The sequence below is a fragment of the Macaca thibetana genome, chromosome 7 (genome assembly GCF_024542745.1).
Source record: "Macaca thibetana thibetana isolate TM-01 chromosome 7, ASM2454274v1, whole genome shotgun sequence".
NCBI lineage: Eukaryota > Metazoa > Chordata > Mammalia > Primates > Cercopithecidae > Macaca > Macaca thibetana.
In genome coordinates, this window is record NC_065584.1 from 13,349,955 (window position 1) to 13,372,330 (window position 22,376).

The 22,376-nt window shown below is 35.4% G+C and overlaps 2 protein-coding genes across 6 annotated transcripts in view; one reads left to right on the forward strand and one right to left on the reverse strand.

The window, feature by feature from the left end:
• The window catches only part of DDX24 (DEAD-box helicase 24), a 463,245-nt gene that overhangs the window by 266,268 nt on the left and 174,601 nt on the right, over nt 1–22,376 (forward strand). The gene's annotated exons all lie outside the window — the stretch shown is intronic.
• The window catches only part of PPP4R4 (protein phosphatase 4 regulatory subunit 4), a 106,932-nt gene that overhangs the window by 44,600 nt on the left and 39,956 nt on the right, over nt 1–22,376 (reverse strand). For 2 of the 5 annotated variants that reach the window (XM_050799038.1, XM_050799039.1), the window contains exons 4-7: nt 5,812–5,959; nt 5,229–5,302; nt 2,775–2,881; nt 1,838–1,945 (exon numbers count right to left, since the gene is read on the reverse strand). In XM_050799038.1, the coding sequence (XP_050654995.1) occupies nt 1,838–1,945; nt 2,775–2,881; nt 5,229–5,302; nt 5,812–5,959 (437 nt within the window). Of the gene's footprint in view, nt 1–1,837; nt 1,946–2,774; nt 2,882–5,228; nt 5,303–5,811; nt 5,960–8,706; nt 9,068–9,174; nt 9,279–22,376 lie in introns of those variants that run through there. The other 3 variants (XM_050799040.1, XM_050799043.1, XM_050799042.1) reach the window with 3 other exon arrangements.

The following is a 22,376-nucleotide window of genomic DNA, read 5'->3' on the forward strand; positions in this document are numbered from 1 at the left end:
GTCCAAGAAAGTTATTAAGAGCTGTAGAAAACTTTAAAAAATTCAGGGCAAATTTCAACGACTCTAAGACACTGCTGTCAAGTAGAACTTTCTCCAATGATGGAAATGTTTATCATTTGTGTTCTTCAATAGGGTAGCCACATGTGGCTACTGAGCATTTTTTAAAATAAGTTCATTATGAATGAGGAACTAAAGCTTTAATTTTCTTTAATTTTCCTTATTTTAAACTAAAATTGCCACATGTGACTAGGGGCTACCATATTAGACAGCATAGCACAAAGACAAGGACTCGAGCAATTGAAGTGCCAAAAAAAAAAAAAAAGTTTCCAAGAGATTGATCTCGGTCATACAGATACAGATATTAACATTACCAGTAGTTCATAAACATTAGGCAAATACAGGATGTAGACAGAGGAGGTAAAAGAGTAAAATGTGACAGAACATATCCAAAAGTCATAAAAATTTATTTCATATAAATTTTGCTCAGAATATATTTGTATACCTACTGAAATCCTTGAATTTATTAACAATGGAAGAAAATAGTTTAAGAAAAATAATTTCATCTCTATAGTAAAAGTTATTTTCATTCAATCTTTAAACAGAGTTTTTTTTAAAAAACGTTAGAGTGATGCAAATTCAACTTAATTATCTCTGGTCATTAAAAATGAAAATAATCATAACAAATAACTCTTTCATTAATTGTGTTAAACTTCCAACACAACAATTAGGAAATATTATTTAGTAAGAGTGGACACAGGACAGAGTACACTACCATACCCTGTGTGACATTCTACTATACCCTGTGTGACATTCAAAAGCCTTTTCAGAGCCTTAAATATTGGCCCAGATATTTTAAAAAATTAACAAAGGTACAAATGACCACAATCTGATTGCCCTAGCTTGTGAAACAAAGAACCAGATGAAATCAGAGCAACTTCTGCTAAAAATGAGAGGTTCCAATGATTTTTGCACCAATTTTGAATCTTGTTTTTAAAAGAAAAGCTTTCCCAAGACGGTTTTGAGGGAAGACTCCCTTTAATATCATACTTCTAAGACTGAAATGATATCAGTTCTTATGGATGAGGAGACTGGCTGCTATGTCCCTCCTGGAGCTTCAGGCACCCATAAAACAAGGAGAGTAACAAAGCAAATATTGGAAGCCTGAAGTTGCACAGAAGTTATAGAAAGTCTTCCATTAGAGTGTAGTCAGCCCTCAACATCTGCAGGTTCTGCATCTGTGAATTTAACCAACCATGAATAGAAAACATTAATAAAAAAAATTTCTTCTTTACTGAACATGTACAGACTTTTTTCTTGTCATTATTTTCTGAACAATACAGCATAACTATTTACATAGCATTTATATTATATTAGGTATTATTAGCATCTAGAGATTATTTTAAACATGTGGAAGGATATAAGCAAGCCGTATGGAAATACTACACTCTTTTATATCAGAGACTTGAGCATCCTCAGATTTTGGTATCCAAAAGAGGTCCTGGAACCAAGTCCCCAAGGACATGGAGGGACAACTGCAATCCCACCTGAAATGACCCAATAATATAGTCAAAGAATAGCCAGTCAAACATATTCCAAGTATGGTTTATATTGGGATATCTTTCATTTCCTGAACCTAGGTGTCTGGAATAATAACTAAGGAGAATAAAAGAAATTAACATTAATCAAATACCTACCACCATGCTAAGCACATTCCTCTTTATCTCTTTTAATCCAGACATAGAGGAGGTACTTGTTATGATCATTTTTAAAGATCAAATATAGCCTTTCGATGGCATGCTTTCATGGAAATGGCATAAGGAATTCAAAGTATACCTACCCAATGCCCTGAGCTATATTTTCTAATTGCCGACACATACAAGATCGAACTTCATATTCTACATCCTGACAGAGTGATTTTACCAGAGGAAGTATTTCTCGCTTAATGCTGAAGTTGGGGAGAAAAGAAACATGCAAATGAATGAGTGTTTCAGAATAATATTCCCAAACAATTATCAATAAAATCTTAACTCACCTTAATAATAACAAATGTACTTTAATAGAAAAAATAATACTTTACAATGTATTTTACATATGTTATTAAATTTAGATGTTATTAGCTACTTATTAAATTTGGATGTTATTAGCTACTTGTAAATTATGTATACCACAGTCTTTTAAAAATAATGGTTAATCTTGGATTGGCAGTTGAAATGTCTATAGCTAGGATAAAAGGCTGTAGCAGTGGAATATCTGAGTCTAGCAACCATCAACCAAAATATTCTTCAGCTTTACTCTTGTATCACAGTTACACAACATTCCATTCTTTTCATCTGGTATTTAATAAGTAGGCAAGAAGTAGCACATGAATTATACATATGCTCCATAAAACCTCAAAGTAAGTTAGATTATTCAAAATAACAAATTCACAACAACAGTGTATAAAAGCAGAAATTCTATCTTTATGCTGTTTGCCCATTTTGAAAGTCAATAAGGTAATGCCATTTTATCCTCAAAACTACATTTGGTATGAGATAGGGAAGATTAAGATAGGAAGTAGGAAAATAGTTTAGCTTATCAATTCTGAAAAGTTATGAGATTGAAAAGAAAGGCATCTGAATAAGTAAATTCTGTCATGAGAATTCTATAAAGTTAAAATAGTTAAGATAACTAAATTTGTATGCAGTATGAAATAATACAAATATATTGTTATACAGTCATTATACATTTTAAATCAATGTAATAAAGTAGACCAAAAATTACACACAAATACTCACGTGTGGGCATCAAATTTGTTGGTCAATTTTCCTAAAATTTTACAACTAACTAAACGAGACTGGACTGTTTGGGAAAGTTGTGCCTTGGAAACAAGTGGATTCAAAATCTAAAGAGAAAATTCGAGAAAAAAATTCACAAAATTTTATACATTCATGCCACTCATGTCAGCTATTTCCTTCAGAGTATTTTAATGTTCTAAATATTTTTAAAGAATCTGAATTACAGTTTGAGGTTCATGACTCAATAACTTGGATTATTTTGTCTTCTGAGTTATTAAGGTAAAGATAATTACAAATTATGCAATTAAAACAATTAGAAAAAAACTGAAGTAAAGTTAACGGTGATTTTACAATGCTCTGTATGCACAGATAAAAGCAGAATTTTGAAATATATATTTTAAAAAGAAAAAAGCAAATTAATGACTAAATACTTTGAAATGTATTTTTATTTCATATAGATTTTTATATTTATCCTAATGGGATGAAAAACATTATAGCTTCAAATAAATCCTATTAAATAATTATGTCATTTGAATACAATAAGCCAAGTCTGATATTGCATTATGTATATACATTGGGCACTCAAATACTACAACAGCCTGACAGACTATAAAAAACTATGAAGATCAGACCCTGATTCCAGTCCCAGTTCTTTAGTTTGTCCAAATACTCTCGCTATTTCTCTATTTTTTTTTTTTTCTTTTTGAGACGGAGTCTCACTCTGTCGCCCAGGCTGGAGTGCAGTGGCCCGATCTGGGATCACTGCAAGCTCCGCCTCCCGGGTTCCACGCCATTCTCCTGCCTCAGCCTCCCGAGTAGCTGAGGCTACAGGTGCCTGCCACCACACCCAGCTAATTTTTTTTTTTTTTTTTTTTTTTTACTAGAGACGGGGTTTCACCGTGTTAGCCAGGATGGTCTCGATCTCCCGACCTTGTGATCCACCCGACTCGGCCTCCTACAGTGCTGGGATTACAGGCGTGAGCCACCGTGTCCGGCCATAATCTCGCTATTTCTAATCTCCAGTTTCTCATCTATTTAAAATGGAAATTAGAATATGTCCCACTAAGATCTCTTTAATTTCTAAAATTCTATGACTCTTATAGTCAACTGGCTTGTTTCCTCTCAAAGTAGCTGGAATTACTGAATATGCATTGATAATTTAGAAGTGAAAAGTTTAGAATTACATATCTAAAATCTTTGAAACCACATGTTAAATAATATGGTATTCTAGAGTAAAAATTGCATTATACAGCATATGGCTTTTCAAAAAATATAAAAATCACATGTCTACATTATGTTCAACATTTAAATATGCATAATCATCTAGACGTTTGGCATCAGATAGTATGCAAACATCCTTATAACTAGAAAATCTTCCCATTTTCAAGCCAATATTTAAGCATTGTGATATGACCATAAACTATGAAGACAAAGAAAGGACAAAGATACTTAATGAAGTCAGTAGAGGACATTTCATTGGCTGATGACTCTTTTTTTCAATCATGACATATTTAGAAAGAAATATATATAGAAATAATGTTCAAAGAATACAAAATCTTTTCATTAGTGGATACATTTCCTTTCCATTTTCTTCTTCTTCTCTCATTGTAATTTATTTAAAACCTTTAGGGAAGAGTATGCTGTTCAATGTTGAAAATTAATAGGCAAACAACATGTTGGGAATAATATTTGTAAGTATAATAAAGAATTGGCAACCATAATAGGTAAATAGCACATATAAATAGTGATTAAAGGATAGGATCAAACAATTGCAAAGGAATACAGAGAAACTGATATAAATATGAGAAAATATTCAACAGCACAATAATTTTAAAATTCCAATTAAAATGTAATTCCATTTTTAGCCCATTAAATAGAAACACTATTGCTGATAAAAGTCCAGGAAAAGAGCATCTTCACATATTGTTAGTAGAAAGTTTAAGAATATTAATGCCCTCTGATCCATTAATTTCTTTTTGAAAGCTACAATTAAATAAATTATCTGAAAAACAGGAAGAGCTCTACAGAAATGTTCATTAATGTCCTATTCAATAGTAAAATATAAGCCTGAAAACAGGCTTAAATGTTTAACAAGTAAAATATTCTGCAGCTACTACCAAATGAGTTTAAAATAATATAGGAAAGTAATGCTAAATGAAAAACAACCATATATAAATTCAGTATGATCACTGATATGGCAAGCAGCAACCATATATAGGAAAAAAATTTGAAAGGAAATACATCAGGACCTTAAAAGTGGACAAGTACAGAACTACAAATTCTTTTTTCTTCCTTCTATATTTTATATTCCTCAAATTTTCTACAATGTGCACGTGTTACATTCAAAACGAAAAACAACTTTCTTTTTTAAAAACCATTTTTGACAATAAACCTTTTAAAAAAAAAAACCTTAGAGTGACTTACTCATTAGTATTTACCCCATGAAAGTATTACCTCATGCCGTAGGGTTTCTTTTGGCAATACTTCTATAACAGACAGAAGAGTTTCCAGCCATGCATTGCTGACACCTGGTTGACACAGATAAAACGTACTAAATTAAAAGTCTCACTTCAAATTCAGTTTCAACTCATCCATTAATAGTTACAATAGCACTTAATGATAAAATGGAAATAATTATTTTCATTACTATTCTAAAAAGTTTCTCTATTATTTTGTCTCAGTCAACATCTAGAAAATTTTTATATTTTTTTAAAAATAGTATTGGTAAGATATCTTTAAAGCAAGGTTTGCTGTTTTATTGTACAAACTATAAACATGACTGCTAGAAAAGGAAAAAAACTAAGAAGAAAGTATAAATCATAAGATGAATTAATGGGTCTTCAGTTTCTAAGGATATTAAATTTTGTGGGTTTTATAAGAAGACAGCCATAGCTATTTTAAGTCATTCCACTGCTCAACTCCTAGGCAGCATGGCCTTACTCAGTTATCCTCATCAGGCTAACAGTATTTATATAATATCATGGTCATATACAAAAAACAATAAACAAGTCTATAATTAAGCATGCCGGCCCCTGACCTGTGTCCCTGTGCTCCAGATGCAGGAGAATGACTTGGAGGAATGAGTGGGTATATGAATGAATTGACACTGATTCGTCCTGCAGAATGGTCAGAAATGACACCGCAGCCGTTAACTGCATTTCCACTCCTGCAACATGTAGGGCTTCCTGTATAATCAGAAACAGTTTTCTATTTACATAGATGAGAGATCACAAATTGTAATTTTTAAAAATCCAAGGTTATAGAAACTAAATAGTCATATTCCACAAAATTAGATATATGACCTTTAAGGATATGTACTTATTACTTTATTGAAGAGAACTATATTAATCTGCTCCTGATCATTTAACTTATTAGACTACACAAAATTTAAGTGTCTTAGGATTTTATAAGATAAAGTAACTTTCTATCACTTTATTGAATAAAAAATATAAACAGTACATAAACCTTTAAGCAACAGAGTAGAAACTTTTGATAGATTTTAATTTCTGTTTTCCTGTTTGGATTGTGATAGTTTGTCATCCTGCCTAGAATAATGTCAAAGCTCAGACAATCACATGTGTTTCCATTATTTGTATTTGTGTTTCAAAAAATAAACATCATACATTCTACTATTAAAAATACACTTGAGTATGCAAATATATTTCCCCTTTAAACAACTGAAGAGAACATAAATTACCATGAAGTAAACTGTTTTCAAAAGAAATTTTCTTAAGAATATGCTTTAAAAATTAATTATATTCATAGCCATCTCCATTTACCATTTAAAGAATTTTAAAATGTATATCCAAAATTAAAACCTACATTATAGTATGTTTTGAACACACCAAAAGGTCAAAAAAAGTATCTTTCTACATAAGCCTCAAAGATATTATCTATACCTCTCTATGAGAGAGAGACAGCGTGCGTGTGTGTGTGTGTGTGTGTGTGTGTGTAATGTAAAGGCAACTAGAAGTATTACTTGTTTAATCAATTATGGCAATAATGAAAATTTCACTTTTATGCCTATTTTATAATATAATAAAGTCAGTAGAACCTGGAACTTAGTCATAAAACAAAGTTTCATATCAGTGATCTTAGGAATATTAATCCTTCTGCATTATTTCCTAATCGATAAAATGTGAATTATAGCAACATCTTCATGGAGATTTAAATCATTTAAATAGAACTTTTATGATTTATCAACTTGTGCAAAATGAACATTTAAATAATTACCATTTTATATCCACTGTCTTCTGTCTACATTACCCTTGAATATCTAGTTGGAATTTCATTTGCTCACACGTTTACTGATCTCTCCCTAAAACCTGCTCCTCCTGTAATCTTCCTCATCCTGATAAATAGTAAATGATATCTCTGCCCTTCCAGCTGCTCAGCCCAAAAACTACGGGGTCATCCTTAACTCCTCTCAATCCCTCACTCCCCACAGTCAAAAGGCCAATAAATCCTGAAGGGTCTACCTTCAAAACAGATCCAGAAACTGAACACTAGTCACCTCTCCTGTTGCCACCCTAGTCCAAGTCACCATCTTCTCCAGCCTCAATTACTCAAAAAACCTTTAATCAGTCCCTGATTCCATCACTGTCCCTCTATTATCCATTCTCTACACTGTAGCCTAAGGAATTATTTTAAGAAATCAGTCAAATAATGTCACTTTTCTGCTCAAAACTCTCCAATGGGCTTCCATCTCACTCAAAGGAAAGGTCAAAGTCCTTTTAACAACTTACAGTATGTGTTCTCAGTTCCCCTTTTCCTGGATTTCCATATAGCTGGCTCCCCTACCTCTTTCAAGCCTCTACTCAAATACCACCTTTTCAATGAGGCCTTCCCTGATGACCCTACTTCGAGTTGAGTTCATCTCCTTACCCCAGCTCTCACTACCCGCCTTTACCAGTTATTCATTACTATCATCCAATATACAACATGTTTATTTGTTTATGGCCTATCTTTCACAACTGGACCACAAGCTTCATGTATCCCCATCTCCTAGCACACAGCAGGCATTCAGTAAGCAGCTGCTGGGTGACTGACTATCTCTTACCCTCTCACCTACTCTTTCTGCTCTTGATGCTCTCTCCCTACACACACATTTTGCACATCTTCTAAAAAGTGGCTTCAAGAGATTTTGAGGTGAGTCCTAAAGATTAGGAACTGGCAGAATTAGACAGAAGGCAAAGCAAAAATGGATCACATAGAAATGTATTCTCAATCCTCTTTCTATCATGTCCACACTGCTGTCTTCCACCCTAACATCTCCATAACCATGATTTGGACCTATATATCCAGTCTTCTTGATTTAGCACAGTGGGACACTGCCAGTCATCACAATAGGAGATAACACAGGGATATCTACGGCAGAAGAAACAAAATAGTAAAGCACTTTGATAAAGGCCAGCGAGCTAATAACTGGCAACTCTAACAAACAATTGTCTACCAGATGCCAAAAACACTCCTAAGCACTGAATTCTTACTCACGGACTCTGCACTTCTATTCATCATTTATTAAGGCATGACTTAAAACAATGCTAAGCCTTCATGTCATGGTGTGGAAGATCTGGCAGTGGCATTTCCTGTGGCAAATATCTATGTGCTATGGTTAATTGCCAGAAAACCTACCACATATTAGAGTGGCTGTTTTTGTTTTATTCTAAACTTTTGTATCACACACAAAAACATTATTTTACATGTTTTTTCAACCAAAAGCCAATTACATATCATAAGAGTTCTTGGCTGAGAGAAAGAGGGTAAGAATGTTAGAGTATAAAGCAGAAGCAGCAATTGGTCTCTGAAATCAATCCTCCCATACCCCTTTGTTTTAGTGTTCCCAAAAGAAACATTTGTTCCACACTAACAATTTTGGGTTTGGAAAACACTTTTAAAAGATTTGATGTGGCCAGTATACATCACTTACAGGTTTCAGAAGGCACAGCTTTTATTTAGAAACAGAAAGGACTTTGCAAAGAAATATTAAAATCAATTGTGAGGGCCACAATGTACATTCCAGTTCACATGAGTCTGTTAAATTCCAAGAGATGCAATTCTGCCCCCTCTTAAAGTCATTAAAGTCCTGGGTTTTGTACGTATGCAAACTTTATACAAAAGAAGAACATGAGAAGCTCTCCAACTTCATATCTTCTTACTGTATTACTTAGTCTTGACTCCCGCAGCAACATTTGCCCCAACTATTTTGCATTTAATTTTCGAAAAATCCTCAAGTCTTATCAGGATTTGGGTTTTTCTCTTGTTGTGCTGACTTCAACATCTGGGACTGTCCACTGTTAAGAAACCAGCACAGACTAAGAGATTTCATCACTGCTAAAAATCAACTGATTTTCTAAACATATTTTTCTGAAACATAATACAATAAGAGTTCAATACTTACCAGTAAGTGTTCTCCTCCACAGAGTCACACCCTCTGGACAAACATACGTGAGATCCATACTCTCTGGATAAATAAGTGTGCATCCTCATGGACCTTGGAAGACACTGAAAAGTAAATTCCTCTATTGCTTAAGTGCATGCCTTAATGCCAGTTACCATTCCTCTTACATTACTATAGTACGGCTGGCATCCCAACTTGAATTCCTCAAAAATGAAATGAGACATTAAGAGTTAATGGTACATTTCCAAGTTTTAAAAACTGTACCCATTCAAGGAAGGAAAGTGTAGTAAACATGTCTGTGTTTAAATTCGCTCTTTAGTTAGCATGAGTGGTGCAAGAAAGCATTTTGTAAAACAACATAATACATTCCTTGCAGGGAGGGAAATAGCTCTGTCTCCAACAAGCCTGTATTATATCCATCAGGAAGATATTTCTCCTTACAATACACAACATAGAAAAGCATTAAATAAATCATTGGCTTACTCCAAAAGAGCAAGTATTTAAGTTTCACAGATTCTGAACAGAATCTTATTGAATAAAACTGAAAAATATATTTATCATGAATAGTGCTAGTAAAAAGTAAAGGAACTCTAAAATTACACAATATCTGTGTATTTTTAGAGATAGTATTGATTATTTTGAAATTGAATAATAGGGACTTCTATATTAAAATACTGAATATCTGGGACATATAAAATATCTGGGGTATTAAAGATTATAAATGTGGGAACTTTTAGTAATTAACGTAATAGTGTAACAGCCCTCTTCATTATAAAATCATATTTATAAAATACTTCCAAATAGGTTAAATATGAATAATTGAAATATGCCAGGTTCTAAGATACCTTTAATGATTATACCTCATTATTTTCCCTATCCCTGATTGCCACATTCCACCACTAAAATAAAGGGTGTAAAGGACTAGATGAGATCACTGAAAATCAAAATCTGAGAGGGAAAATGAAGTGAAGACAATAAACAGAAATAACAAAGGGAGATATGTTTTACCATTCCTAAGTTTGTATTTCAGTGACTAGCAAGGTTCATGAGGAGGTACACATAAAAATATCCTTAAGAACTCTTTCCATAAAGGAAATACCAATAGTAAGTATCATATAACTATTGTAAATATACAATAAAATATGCTGCCATGCAAAATCATAAGAACACCAAAACAAACAAATCAATTTAAAGACCATGGTTTTGCAACTGAGCCTTCTGGCTGCGGTACTCTGCTAAGTCATTTTTAAACGTAATAAATTAGAATCACAGGAATTTCATAATTTAGGCTTAAAATATGTAAATAACCTGCAATTCAAAACTTTGCAAAGAAAGGATGTGCTTTTCAAAGAAATATCTTTTTAATGGATGTTACAGCTATAAAGAACCATTCCTTCCAAATGATTCACTGTAGTAATATTTAATTAATTCAATTTTTTCCAAAAATTATACACAGTTCTCTTAGAAAAAAAGCAGCCATGGAAAGTCTAGCAAATATCTATAAGCAAGAGGAAATAGGACTTTTTCCCCCCCAAGTCAGTCATAATACTTTCACCTTCTATCCTAATCTCTCTCAAAAGTAGCCCAAAGAAAATCTAATTCTGAAGATATCATTTTAATTTCATTCAAGTCCCAGCATCATACTATGTATTCTGGGAAACTGGAAAGAAGCCAAAGATAAGGATCTCTTCATTTGAGTGATTCCTGTTGACTATATACGCTCACTCAAATGCTCAGTTATGTTCAAGGCACTGTGCTGCTAGGTGCTAGAGACCTAGAGACGCAGCAATGAGCAGGACTAACAATGTACAGACACTTAACTGCACTAGCAGTAGAGTCTTACTTAACCTGATTTCAGGTACTAGATGATTTGAAGCTGGGCTGTCCTCCCCTGCAAAGGACAGTCTATTCAGGATTGCCCTTATTCCTACTGCAGAGGGGCTTACCAGGGACTCTGCAAGGCTGTCAGAGAAGTCACTTAGGCTCTCAGTCCCTCAAGACCCTCTTCTAGAATCAGCAAATACCCCCAGGCCCAAAGCAGGCCCCAAATTACATGTTCACTTTTCTGGATATTTGTTGTCTCTTCAGTCTTGGAAGGGTAATATTTTACTACCTTGTTACTTTCCATAGGCTTGTATGCAGATGATTTTTATGTTTTGTTCAGCTTTAAAAATTATCCTTGCCAAGAGAGTTGATTAGAGTTACCTAGTCTGCCTTTATTGAAAGAGGAAGTTCCCTTTCCCTTTCCTGTTATTATTCCTTCTTGATTTAATCTTAAAATGAGATTAACCCCAACATTTCTATTTATATACCTGCATAGGTTCTCTGAGCACACATACCCCTCTACCATACCCTGTCACCATCTCCACATCCACATAGATCAACTGATTGTTTGCTAACGATACATTAGAAGTAATCAGGAACTTAAAATTAAATATTTTACCAAAACCCTTGTGATATATGTCCTCAATTTATACTTCTAGTTCTTAAGCTTCCTTATTTTCTTGGTGTAAAATTATGTTTCCAATAGCAGTTCTCCACTTTTGGTCTTCATTTTCTCTGTAGACAATCTCTTCCACACAAATGACTTTAAATGTAATCTGTATAAATTTTACTTTTTTATTGGCAGACCTGTTCAGAGTATCAGATCTGTATATACAACTCTCTGCAGTCTCTACTTCGGATGTCTCAAAGGTGTCTCAAAGGCAACAAGTTCAAAATTGAGCTCATGGTATTTCCTTGGACACCTGGGCCTCCTCCAGTCTCTTGTCCTAATGTGGGCTTTCTCTAGTCTCCTATCTTAGTGTGTGCCACTGTTACCCACCTGGTTTACAAACCAAGATTTCAGGAGTTATCCTTGATACTATTGGTTTTTATTGCTCACATAGTCCTGGTTTTGTTATTTATTTCTTTAATCCGTCCACCTCTCCAACCAGACTACTTCCACCCTAATCCAAGCTATTTTGAAGGTTTGCTCAGGTAAGGGTAACAGATTCCAAGTGATCCTCACCCACTACATCCCTTCCATTCCATCCTACATCACTCTTTTCTGATTCATTTTTGACTTTACAGTCAGCATGAGATTTCAAAGCATTTAAAACTGTAATTTGAATATTCCCTTACATAATGCACCTAAGGATCTGCATAATTTGGGCTTTTTCACTGTCTCAGCAACTCCTCTTGCTTTATGCTCTAGGCACACTGATTTTCTCTCAGTTCTTTGAATCTGCATTCAATCTGCATGCTTCTCTTTCCTTCTCAATGCTGGGAATGTCTGCTTTCCTATCTGCCCTTATCTTGCCCTTCGTCTAATTATTTCTCTTCATACATGTCAGCTGTCACTTCTCAGCAAAGCCTTCTCTAACACCCCAGAGGAGATTACCTGTTATTAGGTGCTCTTAGAGCATCTTGTACTTCTCGCTGTTAGCTGTTATTACAATTTTAGGTACAGAATTAACAGTGTAGTTAGAATGTAAGCTCCACCATCCTGCTACTGCTACTATAAACATAATGTCACACCAACAATTTGAAGCCCAGCTTCAAATCATCCAGTACCTGAAATCAGGTTAAGTAAGACTCTACTGCTAGTGCAGTTAGGTGTCTGCCAGAAGAAAACATATTCCTTTCATGAGAAAGATATCATCCTAGGCCTCAAACTATTTCTACAAAAGGTTTGTCAAATACAAGACCAAGCACATAATCAATAATTTCAACACACAGGAGGAGATAATATAATAAGCAGAAAAAATACAAAATATACACATACCAAAAGGAGCTCCAGGTACTGGTGCTATATGATACATACATGGTTCAAGAGGATAAAAGATACAATTGAGAATTTCAACAGAGAATTCTCTAAGATATAAAAAACATGGCAGATTTTAAAGAGCTAAGTGGAAATTCTAGACTAGACAAATACAATAATCAAAATAAAAATCAGGTTAGATACAGATGAATTAGTGAGACAGAAGGTGTATTCGAATAAAACACCGATGAATCACAAACAGAAAAAAGGATGGAAATGAAAAAAAGAAGATAAAGGACATGGAAATACTATAAAAATGTCTAATATATATGAAATTGGAGTCTTAGAAGGAGGAGAGAGAGAAGATTAGGCAGAGGCACATGTAAAAAGATATCTGAGAATTTTCCAAAATTGGCCAAAGAAAATAAGCCACAGAGTCAAGAAGCCATAAATATGCCTCCATATTTCTAGAAATCTACAGATACACAGTGTAAAATCCTATGCTAATAAAAACATCTATTTAAAATGCATGTGGAAGACATTTTCAAACAGACAAAAACAAAGATAATTTGTTACCAGCAGACTTGTACTGAATACTAAAAGGTGTTCTTCAGGCAGAAAAAAAAGAAGATTCCAAATGGAAATACTATAGGTAATTAAAAAATGATAGATATGTGGGTAAATCTAAATAGATATTGGTTAGATAAAACAACAATATCTAGGAGACCTGAAATAGATAAATAAAATAGCTAGCAACAATAACATATAAGTCAGAAGAGGATTAAATAGAGAACTGTAAGGTTCTTCTTGTATTATTATCTGGGAAGACAGTAAAAACACCAGTGAAATTTGACTTTGATAATATGTCCTTTTTGTAATGTCTAAGGTCACTAACACAAGAAAAGTAAAAGAGTCTGTAACTTCCAAGCTAACAGAAGAGGGGGAAAGTGGAATAATAAAACTACTTAATCAATTCAAATAAAATAAATAAGAGAAATAGAAACATAGAGCAGTTGGCAAAACAAAAAAGCAAATTATAAGATGACCTAAGCAATTACATTAAATGTAAATGGGAAAATATTCTAATTAAAATACAGTGTGAGATTGGATTAAAAAATAAAATCCAATCATGTTGTTTACAAAATAAAATCTAAAACATCAGGAGGAGCCACAGAGTGGAAGAAGAAATTTCAACACATAACCAGAATATGTACAGAGCATTATATCACTGAATGGTTATACCACAATTGACTTACCCATCAACGGTTGACTGATACTTGGGTTGTTTCCAGTTTTAGCTATAGCAAGCAAAGCTGCAATGAACATCCATGCATAAGACTTTATATGAAAAGATGCTTCATTTTCTCTGAATCCTTAGGAGTTAAATAGCTGAGTAATATAGTAGATGTATGTTTAAATTTTTGAGAACCTGTTTTCTAAAGTTGTTGTGCCATTTTACATTCCCACCAACAGTGTAAGGGAGTTTGAGTTGCTCCACAATCTTCCACAATACTTTGTATGGTCAATTGTTGTTTTTGGGTTTTTTTTTGTTATTGTTAGTACAGATATTTTAACAAGTGTGTTGGAGACTTACTTGCATTTTCCTAATGACTAATGATGTTGAACATCTTTTCTTATGTTTACTGGCCATCTGCAAATGTTCTTTGGTGAAGCATCTTAAAAATTTTTCCATATTTCTAAAAATTGGGTTGTTTTATTATCGTGTTTTGAAAAGTTCTTTATGTATGCCGAACACATGTCCTTTGTCATCTATGTGATTTATAAATACTTTCTCCCATTCTGACTTTTCATTCACTTAGTAGTGTCTTCTGAAGAACAGATCTAATTTATCAAATTTTTCTTCTGAGGATCATGCTTCTAGAGTCATATGTAAGAAACTTTTACCTAACCCCAGGTCACAAAGATTTTCTCTTATTGTTTCCTCTAGAAGTTTTAATAATTTCAGTCTTTAACATTTAGGTCTATGATCTATTTTATCTTTTGCATATGGAGCAAGGCATGGATTTATTTTTCAAACTGTTTTGGCATCATTTTTTGAAAAGCCTATCCTCTCTATAATGAATTGCCTTTGCCCCTGTATCAAAAACAAAGTGACAATTTGTGAGGTAGGTGTGAGATTTTTTAAACTTTCCCTATGTCTCATTGATTACTTTATCTGTCTTTACACCAATCATACAGTATTAATTGCTGTGGCTATATATTATGTCTTGAAATCAGGTAATATAAGTCCTCCAATTTTGTTCCTATTTTTCAAAGTTGTTTTGGCTATTCTAGGTCCTTTACAGTCTCATATTAATCTTAGAATTAGTCTGTCATTTCCTACAAAAATCTAACCTACTTGAATTTTGATTATTTTGCATTAAACATATGCATTGATCTGGGGCAAACTGACATCTTAACAATATTGAGTCTTCTGATCCATGAATATGATCTACATTTCAGTTCACTTAGTTCTCTCATTATTTCCTCTCAGAAATGTTCTATAGTTTTCAGTTTATAGATCTTATGTAACATTTACCAGATTTATCTCTAAGTATTACATATTTTAATGCTATTTTAATAGTTTAAGAGAAACTTCAATTTCCAATTGTTGGTTGCTGGTTTGTAGAAATGCAATTGATTTTTGTACATTGATATTGTACCCCAAAACCTTTCTATACTCGCTTGGAAGTTCCAGTATTTTTGTTTTGTAGGTTCCTACGTATGGTAACGTTATCTGAGAAAAAAAGACAGCTTTACTTATTTCTCTGCAATGTGAATGTTTTTTCTTTTTGTTGCCTTACTCTACTGGCTAGAATGTCCAGTATACTGTTACACAAAAGTGGTAAGAGCAGACACATTTGGCCTTTTCCTGATCTTAGGAAAAAGTCTTTCACCTTTAAGTGAAACTGTAGGTTTCTCACAGAGGAAGCTCCCATCTATTCCTAGTTTACTGAGTTGTGGGGTTATTTATTTATTTATTTATTTATGAGATGGAGTCTCGCTCTGTCGCCCAGGCTGGAATGCAGTGGCACAATCTCGGCTCACTGCAATCTCCACCTCCTGGGTTCAAGCCATTCTCCTGCCTCAGCTTCCCAAGTAGCTGGGATTACAGATGCCCACCACCATACCCAGCTAATTTCTCTATTTTTAGTAGAGACAGGGTTTCACCATGTTGGCCAGGCTGGTCTCGACTCCTGACCTCGTGATCCACCCACCTCGGCCTCCCAAAGTGCTGGAATTACAAGCAAGAGCCACCACAACAGGCCTGATTTTAAGACACAGTCTCACTATCTTGCCTAGACAAGACTCAAACTGCTGGGCTCAAGAGATCCTCCTGCCTCAGCCTCCTAATAACTGGGATTACAGGTGTGCATCATCACACCAGGCTAAGATTTTTTTTTTCCCAGAAATAGTTGTTGGATTTTGTCATATACTTTTTCTAAATCTACTGAGACTAGATGGTGGTGTTCCTTTTTTAGTTTTCTGATAAGATGATTTATACTGATTAGTTTTTAAATTTTGAAACAATCTTGAATTCCTGAGATAAACTCTGACTAGTCATAATGTATTATCATCCTTTTGATATATTGTTGGATTTGATTTCTCATTTTTTGGGTGTTTGCATCTACGCTCATGAGTATATATACATTAGGGTAATGTTTGGCCTGAAAGTTTATCAGAAAGTTCTTACCTCCTCCTTTATTTTCTGAATGAATTTGTGTAGAATTGTTATTTCTTTTATATTTACCCTAATTTTTACCATTTCCAGTGCTCTTCATTTATTCATGTAAATCAATTTCCATCTGGTATCACATTACTCTCACCTAAAGAATTTCCTTTACAACCGAGTGCGGTAGCTCACACCTGTAATCCCAGCACTTTTGGGGGTGGATCATCTGAGATCAGGAGTTCAAGACCAGCCTAGACAACATGGTGAAACTCTGTTGCTACTTGAAATATAAAAATTAGCTGGGCATGGCAGCAGGTGCCTGCACCTGTTCCCAGCTACTTGGGAAGCTGACGCAGGAGAACTGCTTGAACCCGGAAGGCAGAGGTTACAGTGAGCCAAGATCATGCCATTGCACTCTAGCCTGGGCAGCAAGAGTAAAACTCCATCTTTAAAAAAAAAAAAAAAAATTTCCTTTACCATTTCTTGCGGTATAGATTTGATATAATTAATTCTTTCAATTTCTGTTTATCTAAAAAAGCCAATTTATCTTCGTCCTGGAAAGATATTTTAACTGGGTATATATTTCAGTTGACTTTTTAATTTTTGCTTTTCACTTTCAGTACTTTTAATATGATATTCTTTTGTCCTCTAGACGACATAGTTTCTGATCAGAAGTCTGTTCAATGGTCACCTTTGTCTCTGGCTACTTCCAAGATTATCCCTTTTTTATTTTCAGCAGTTTATGATGTGTCTAGGGGAGAGGGTGTGTGTGTGTGTGCGCGCGCGTGCGCTCCCATGCATTTATTCTGCTTGGAGTACTCTGGTCTTCTTAGATCTATGCTTTGTCCTGGCTAGTATTTCTTTAAATAATTCTTCCTTCTCGTTTCTCTTTTCTCATTCTGAGATGCCGATCGCACATATATTAGATCTTTTTATGCTGTCTCAAAGCCATTGGATGTTCTCTTCTAATTTTTCACTCTTTTCTATCTCTATGTTTCAGTTTGGATAATTTCTATTTTCTATCTCTATGTTTCAGTTTGGATAATTTCTATTTTCAAGTTCATGGATTCTTTCACCAGACATGTTCAAACTGCTGATAAGTCCACTGAAGAAATGCTTCATCTTAGATATCATTTTTATTTCTAGCATTTTCTTCTTTTTCTTTTCTTTTTTTTTTTTTTTTTTTTTTTTGAGACAGAGTTTCGCTCTTGTTGCCTAGGCTAGATTGCAATGGCGCGATCTCTACTGACTGCAACCTCCGCCTCCCGGGTTCAAGTGATTCTCCTGCCTCAGCCTCCTGAGTAGCTGGGATTACAGGGATGCACCACCACGCCCGGCTAATTTTGTATTTTCAGTAGAGACAGGGTTTCTCCATGTTGGTCAGGCTGGTCTCAAACTCCTGACCTCAGGTGATCCGCCTGCCTCGGTCTCCCAAAGTGCTGGGATTACAGGCATGAGCTACCACACCTGCCTATTTCTAGCATTTTCATTTGATTATTTTATAGATCCTCTCTCTGTTGAAACGCCCTATACATCCAGGCATGTTGTTTTTTCAGTGGATATTTTACCATATAAATCACAGTTACTTTAAATTCCCTAATATTTCCAATATCTGGGTCTTCTCTGACACTAGACCTGTTGTTGTTTTATGTTTTGGTAAGTTTCCTTATTTTGTGTGCCCAGAAATTTTTGATTTTGAAATGTTGAATGCTGGATATTCAGTGACAATAGAGGTAATAGTATTTATGCTCAGAAATGAACATTCCTCCTCTGCTAAGCTGTTAAGTACAGGGGGTTGAATAGTAAGTCTAGTTAGCAATGGAGCTGGGTTTGAGGATTTTTGTTGCTATGGCAATCACAGCACCACAGGTTTCAAACCTCCAATAGTGGGCCACTATTACCTTTTGTTTAACGTGCAGCCTCAGATGCCAAAGGGTCTTCCTCAGTGTTCCTGCTCCACCCTCAGTTTTCAGCAGGGAGTCTCTCTCCACACTCTTGTCCCTTCTCTAGTAGGACAACTGTTGCTTGTTACTACACACTAGGTTAATGGTGGATGTAGAGGATTCTCAGATATCTTGGTCCAGCCTCATCTTGGGCAAGGTCTTTGAGCCTGGGCCTCAGGAATGTAACTTTTTCAGTGTTCCTGTCCTATAACTTTGTATCTTGGGGTGTGGGAGGGGAACCTTTGCCAGGGTCAAGTTTCTTGCCCTATCCCCACTGGTGGCAGACCTCTGCTTTTTATCAGTGCAGGGTCCTAGGTCTAACATCTCCTGCCTTCCACACCCAGCCCCTAGTGTCAAAAGGCTTGTGCTCCCACCTTTCTCCCAGAAGTAAGTGATCTTTGCATGGTTCTGGATGAGTGAGGGTTTTCTACCTCCCTTCCAGAGGCAAGTGGGTTTTGCTCCTATCACACCCACCGAAGCAATGGCACTTCACCTGGGCTGTAGAAGCAGGAAAGTTCACTGCTTCTCCCTCCGCAGCTTAGACTTTTGCTTCATAAAGGAGAAGGTTTTCAGAAAATGGGCAGAGTTGGCTCCTGTCCCTCAGCAGCAGCTCATCAGTACCACACCTTTATCATCAAGAGAGATGCTCTCCAATCTCCTGCCTTGTCCCCCAGTCTATCTCACAGAGCAAACAGTGGAGACGTATGGAAAAGAGCTTGCAAATGGATGCAAAGCTCCTCTGTGTCTAACCTACAAGTTATCCTAAACACATAAACTGTGCTAGCCCACAGCCACCCTTTAAAAATGTGTTAAGATCTTAGCTGATACTGCTAACTACTTTATGTGGTGGGCACCTCTTCCTCCTATGCTCTACCAAGTCAGTGTTCCTCCGTCCCATCTATCCTCAGAGGGATCTTGTGAATTCAGCTCACTTGGCTGCCTTGTGACCAGCTCTGATGTGCTCAAGAAGTTATGACTGTGTTGATTTTGGGGATAACCTACTGTTATTAGAATGAAAGTGATGTTCTCTTGCAGCTTTCTATATCCTAAATGGAAGTGAAACGGATTGCTTTGTTTTTGAGCCCTAGTATCATTCCTTACCCCCTTACAAGCTTACACATTTAAAATAATTTCAGAAACTTCTGTTCGTTTTTATTGCAGATAGGGTAAAAATAACAAATGACTGAATGACTAAGAAGCATATGTGGGCCAGGCGCGGTGGCTCAAGCCTGTAATCCCAGCACTTTGGGAGGCCGAGACGGGCGGATCACGAGGTCAGGAGATCGAGACCATCCTGGCTAACACAATGAAACCCCGTCTCCACTAAAAATACAAAAAAATTAGCCGGGCGTGGTGGCGGCGCCTGTAGTCCCAGCTACTCGGGAGGCTGAGGCAGGAGAATGGCGGGAACCCGGGAGGCGGAGCTTGCAGTGAGCCGAGATCGCGCCACTGCACTCCAGCCTGGGCGACAGAGCGAGACTCCGCCTCAAAAAAAAAAAAAAAAAAAAAGAAGCAGCATATGTGAAAACACTGGTGTCCACTAAGAATTTACTGAAAGGCATTATTTTTAGGTCTATAAGGAATACCAGTTAATATAATTCTATATACACAGAAAAACTATATACTCAGTAAACGTTTCATAGAACTTTAATTATCATTGTGAAGTAATCAGTAATGTCAATCTATTTTGTCCTTAAATACACATAGATATATATGTAAAAATAAAAAGCATAAAATACATTATTCTCAAAATGCATAGCATTAAATGTACTTTTATTTTTTAAGCTGTAAACCATAGAACAGTTTGTATCAATCTGTTCATCTCTAATTCCTTTCATTAATACTCTTTTTTCTGAGTGAAATAGAAAAATAAGTTATATAATTTTATGCTTCCTAAACCACAAGACCTCTTAATTCTGACCCTGATGATTACCTTCTGTCAACCTTACATTACAGGAATTATTTCACTTTCTTACTTACATTCCTTCCTATCAGTGTCCCCAAATGTTTAGCCTGTCTACAGAATATATATTGTGGTACTTTTATGACCTGTAAGGGTCTGGAACATCATGATCTGCTCATTATGCTTATCTCAGAACACATCATCTTCAGTGAGGAAGACAGATGCCTGTTTTCTTAGCTGCAAACCAAATAAGAAAGCAGTCTGGATCATTTGTTTATGCTCTTTAATTCCTTTAGTCAAGACTATTTCTTTTCCTTGGTGAACTGTAAGAATAAATTATATACTTTCATGCTTCCTAGAAATCTCCCAACTAACTATTCACAAACACTGAATTTTTTAAGCCGAGATTTTCCCAACTGTAAAATGAGTATAAATACATCACATGGAGTTGTTAGGAAGATTTTTTTAAGGATATATCTAAAGCATTAAGCACAGCACCTGGCCCACAGTAAGTGTTCCACATATTATTACAGCTTGAGTATCCCTTATCCCAAATGCTTGTAACCTGAAGTGTTTCAGATTTTGAATGTTTTGGGATTTTGGAATATTTGCATATTCATAATGAAATATCTTGGGGATAGGACCCAAGTCTAAATATGAAATTCATTTGTTTCATATACATCTTATACACATAGGCTGAATGTAATTTTATACGACATTTTAAATAATTTCATGCATGAAACTAAGTTTTGACTGCATTTTGACTTTAACTACACTTCATCACATGAGGTCAGATGGGGAATTTTCTACTTGTAGCATCATGTTTATGCTCAAAAAGCTTCAAATTTTGGAGCATTTTTATTTTGGATTTGGAGAACAGGAATGCTCAATCTGGGTTGTTTGTCCACTTAACTATGCTACTTGAAATAGGACTTTTAAAAAAGTAAAGCTTCCTATTTACAAATTTACTTACAAAGTAAATGCTTTCTGTAAAAATTCTAGAAGATGTTTAAAAAACTACCCATATACAGGATATATAAAATTATATAATAAATAATCAAATTAGGAAAAATTTATCATTTTTTCTATTATTTTTTTCTTTTTTTTTGTTTTTTTGTTTTTTTGTTTTTGTTTGTTTGTTTGTTTTTTAGAGGCAAGGTCTTGCTATGTTGCCCTGGCTGGAGTGCAGCCAGTAACTATTCACTGCAGCCTCAAACTCCTGGGTCCCAGCCTCCTGAGTAGCTGAGACTAGGGGCATGCACCGAAATAAAAGGAAATCACACTTCACATTGATTATGTCCCTTTTATCCTTTATTATATATTTCCCAAATCCTCTTAAAACCCCCAAAAAGTCTCTCTAGGAACATAAATCAGCGTTATATACCATTCTACAGGTATGTGTCAAATTTCCAAACAAGGCCGGGCGCGGTGGCTCAAGCCTGTAATCCCAGCACTTTGGGAGGCCGAGGCGGGCGGATCACGAGGTCAGGAGATCGAGACCATCCTGGCTAACACGGTGAAACCCCGTCTCTACTAAAAAAAAAAATACAAAAAACTAGCCGGGCGCGGTGGCGGGCGTCTGTAGTCCCAGCTACTCAGGAGGCTGAGGCAGGAGAATGGCGTGAACCCGGGAGGCGGAGCTTGCAGTGAGCTGAGATCGGGCCACTGCACTCCAGCCTGGGCAGCAGAGCAAGACTCCGTCTCCAAAAAAAAAAAAAAAAAAATTCCAAACAAATTCTCTTCCTACTTCTTATCCAAAAATGCCACCAGTGGATCAGGCCAATGTTCCCTTAGTCTTTCAGGTAGATACTTATATTGTCTCTAAATGTTAAGTTCAATGAACACTCATTTACAAAATTTTTTTGAATGCCTATTATTTGCCAGACACTATTCTAAGTTCTCGGGGTACAGTGAGAAACTAGACTGATACATATTCTG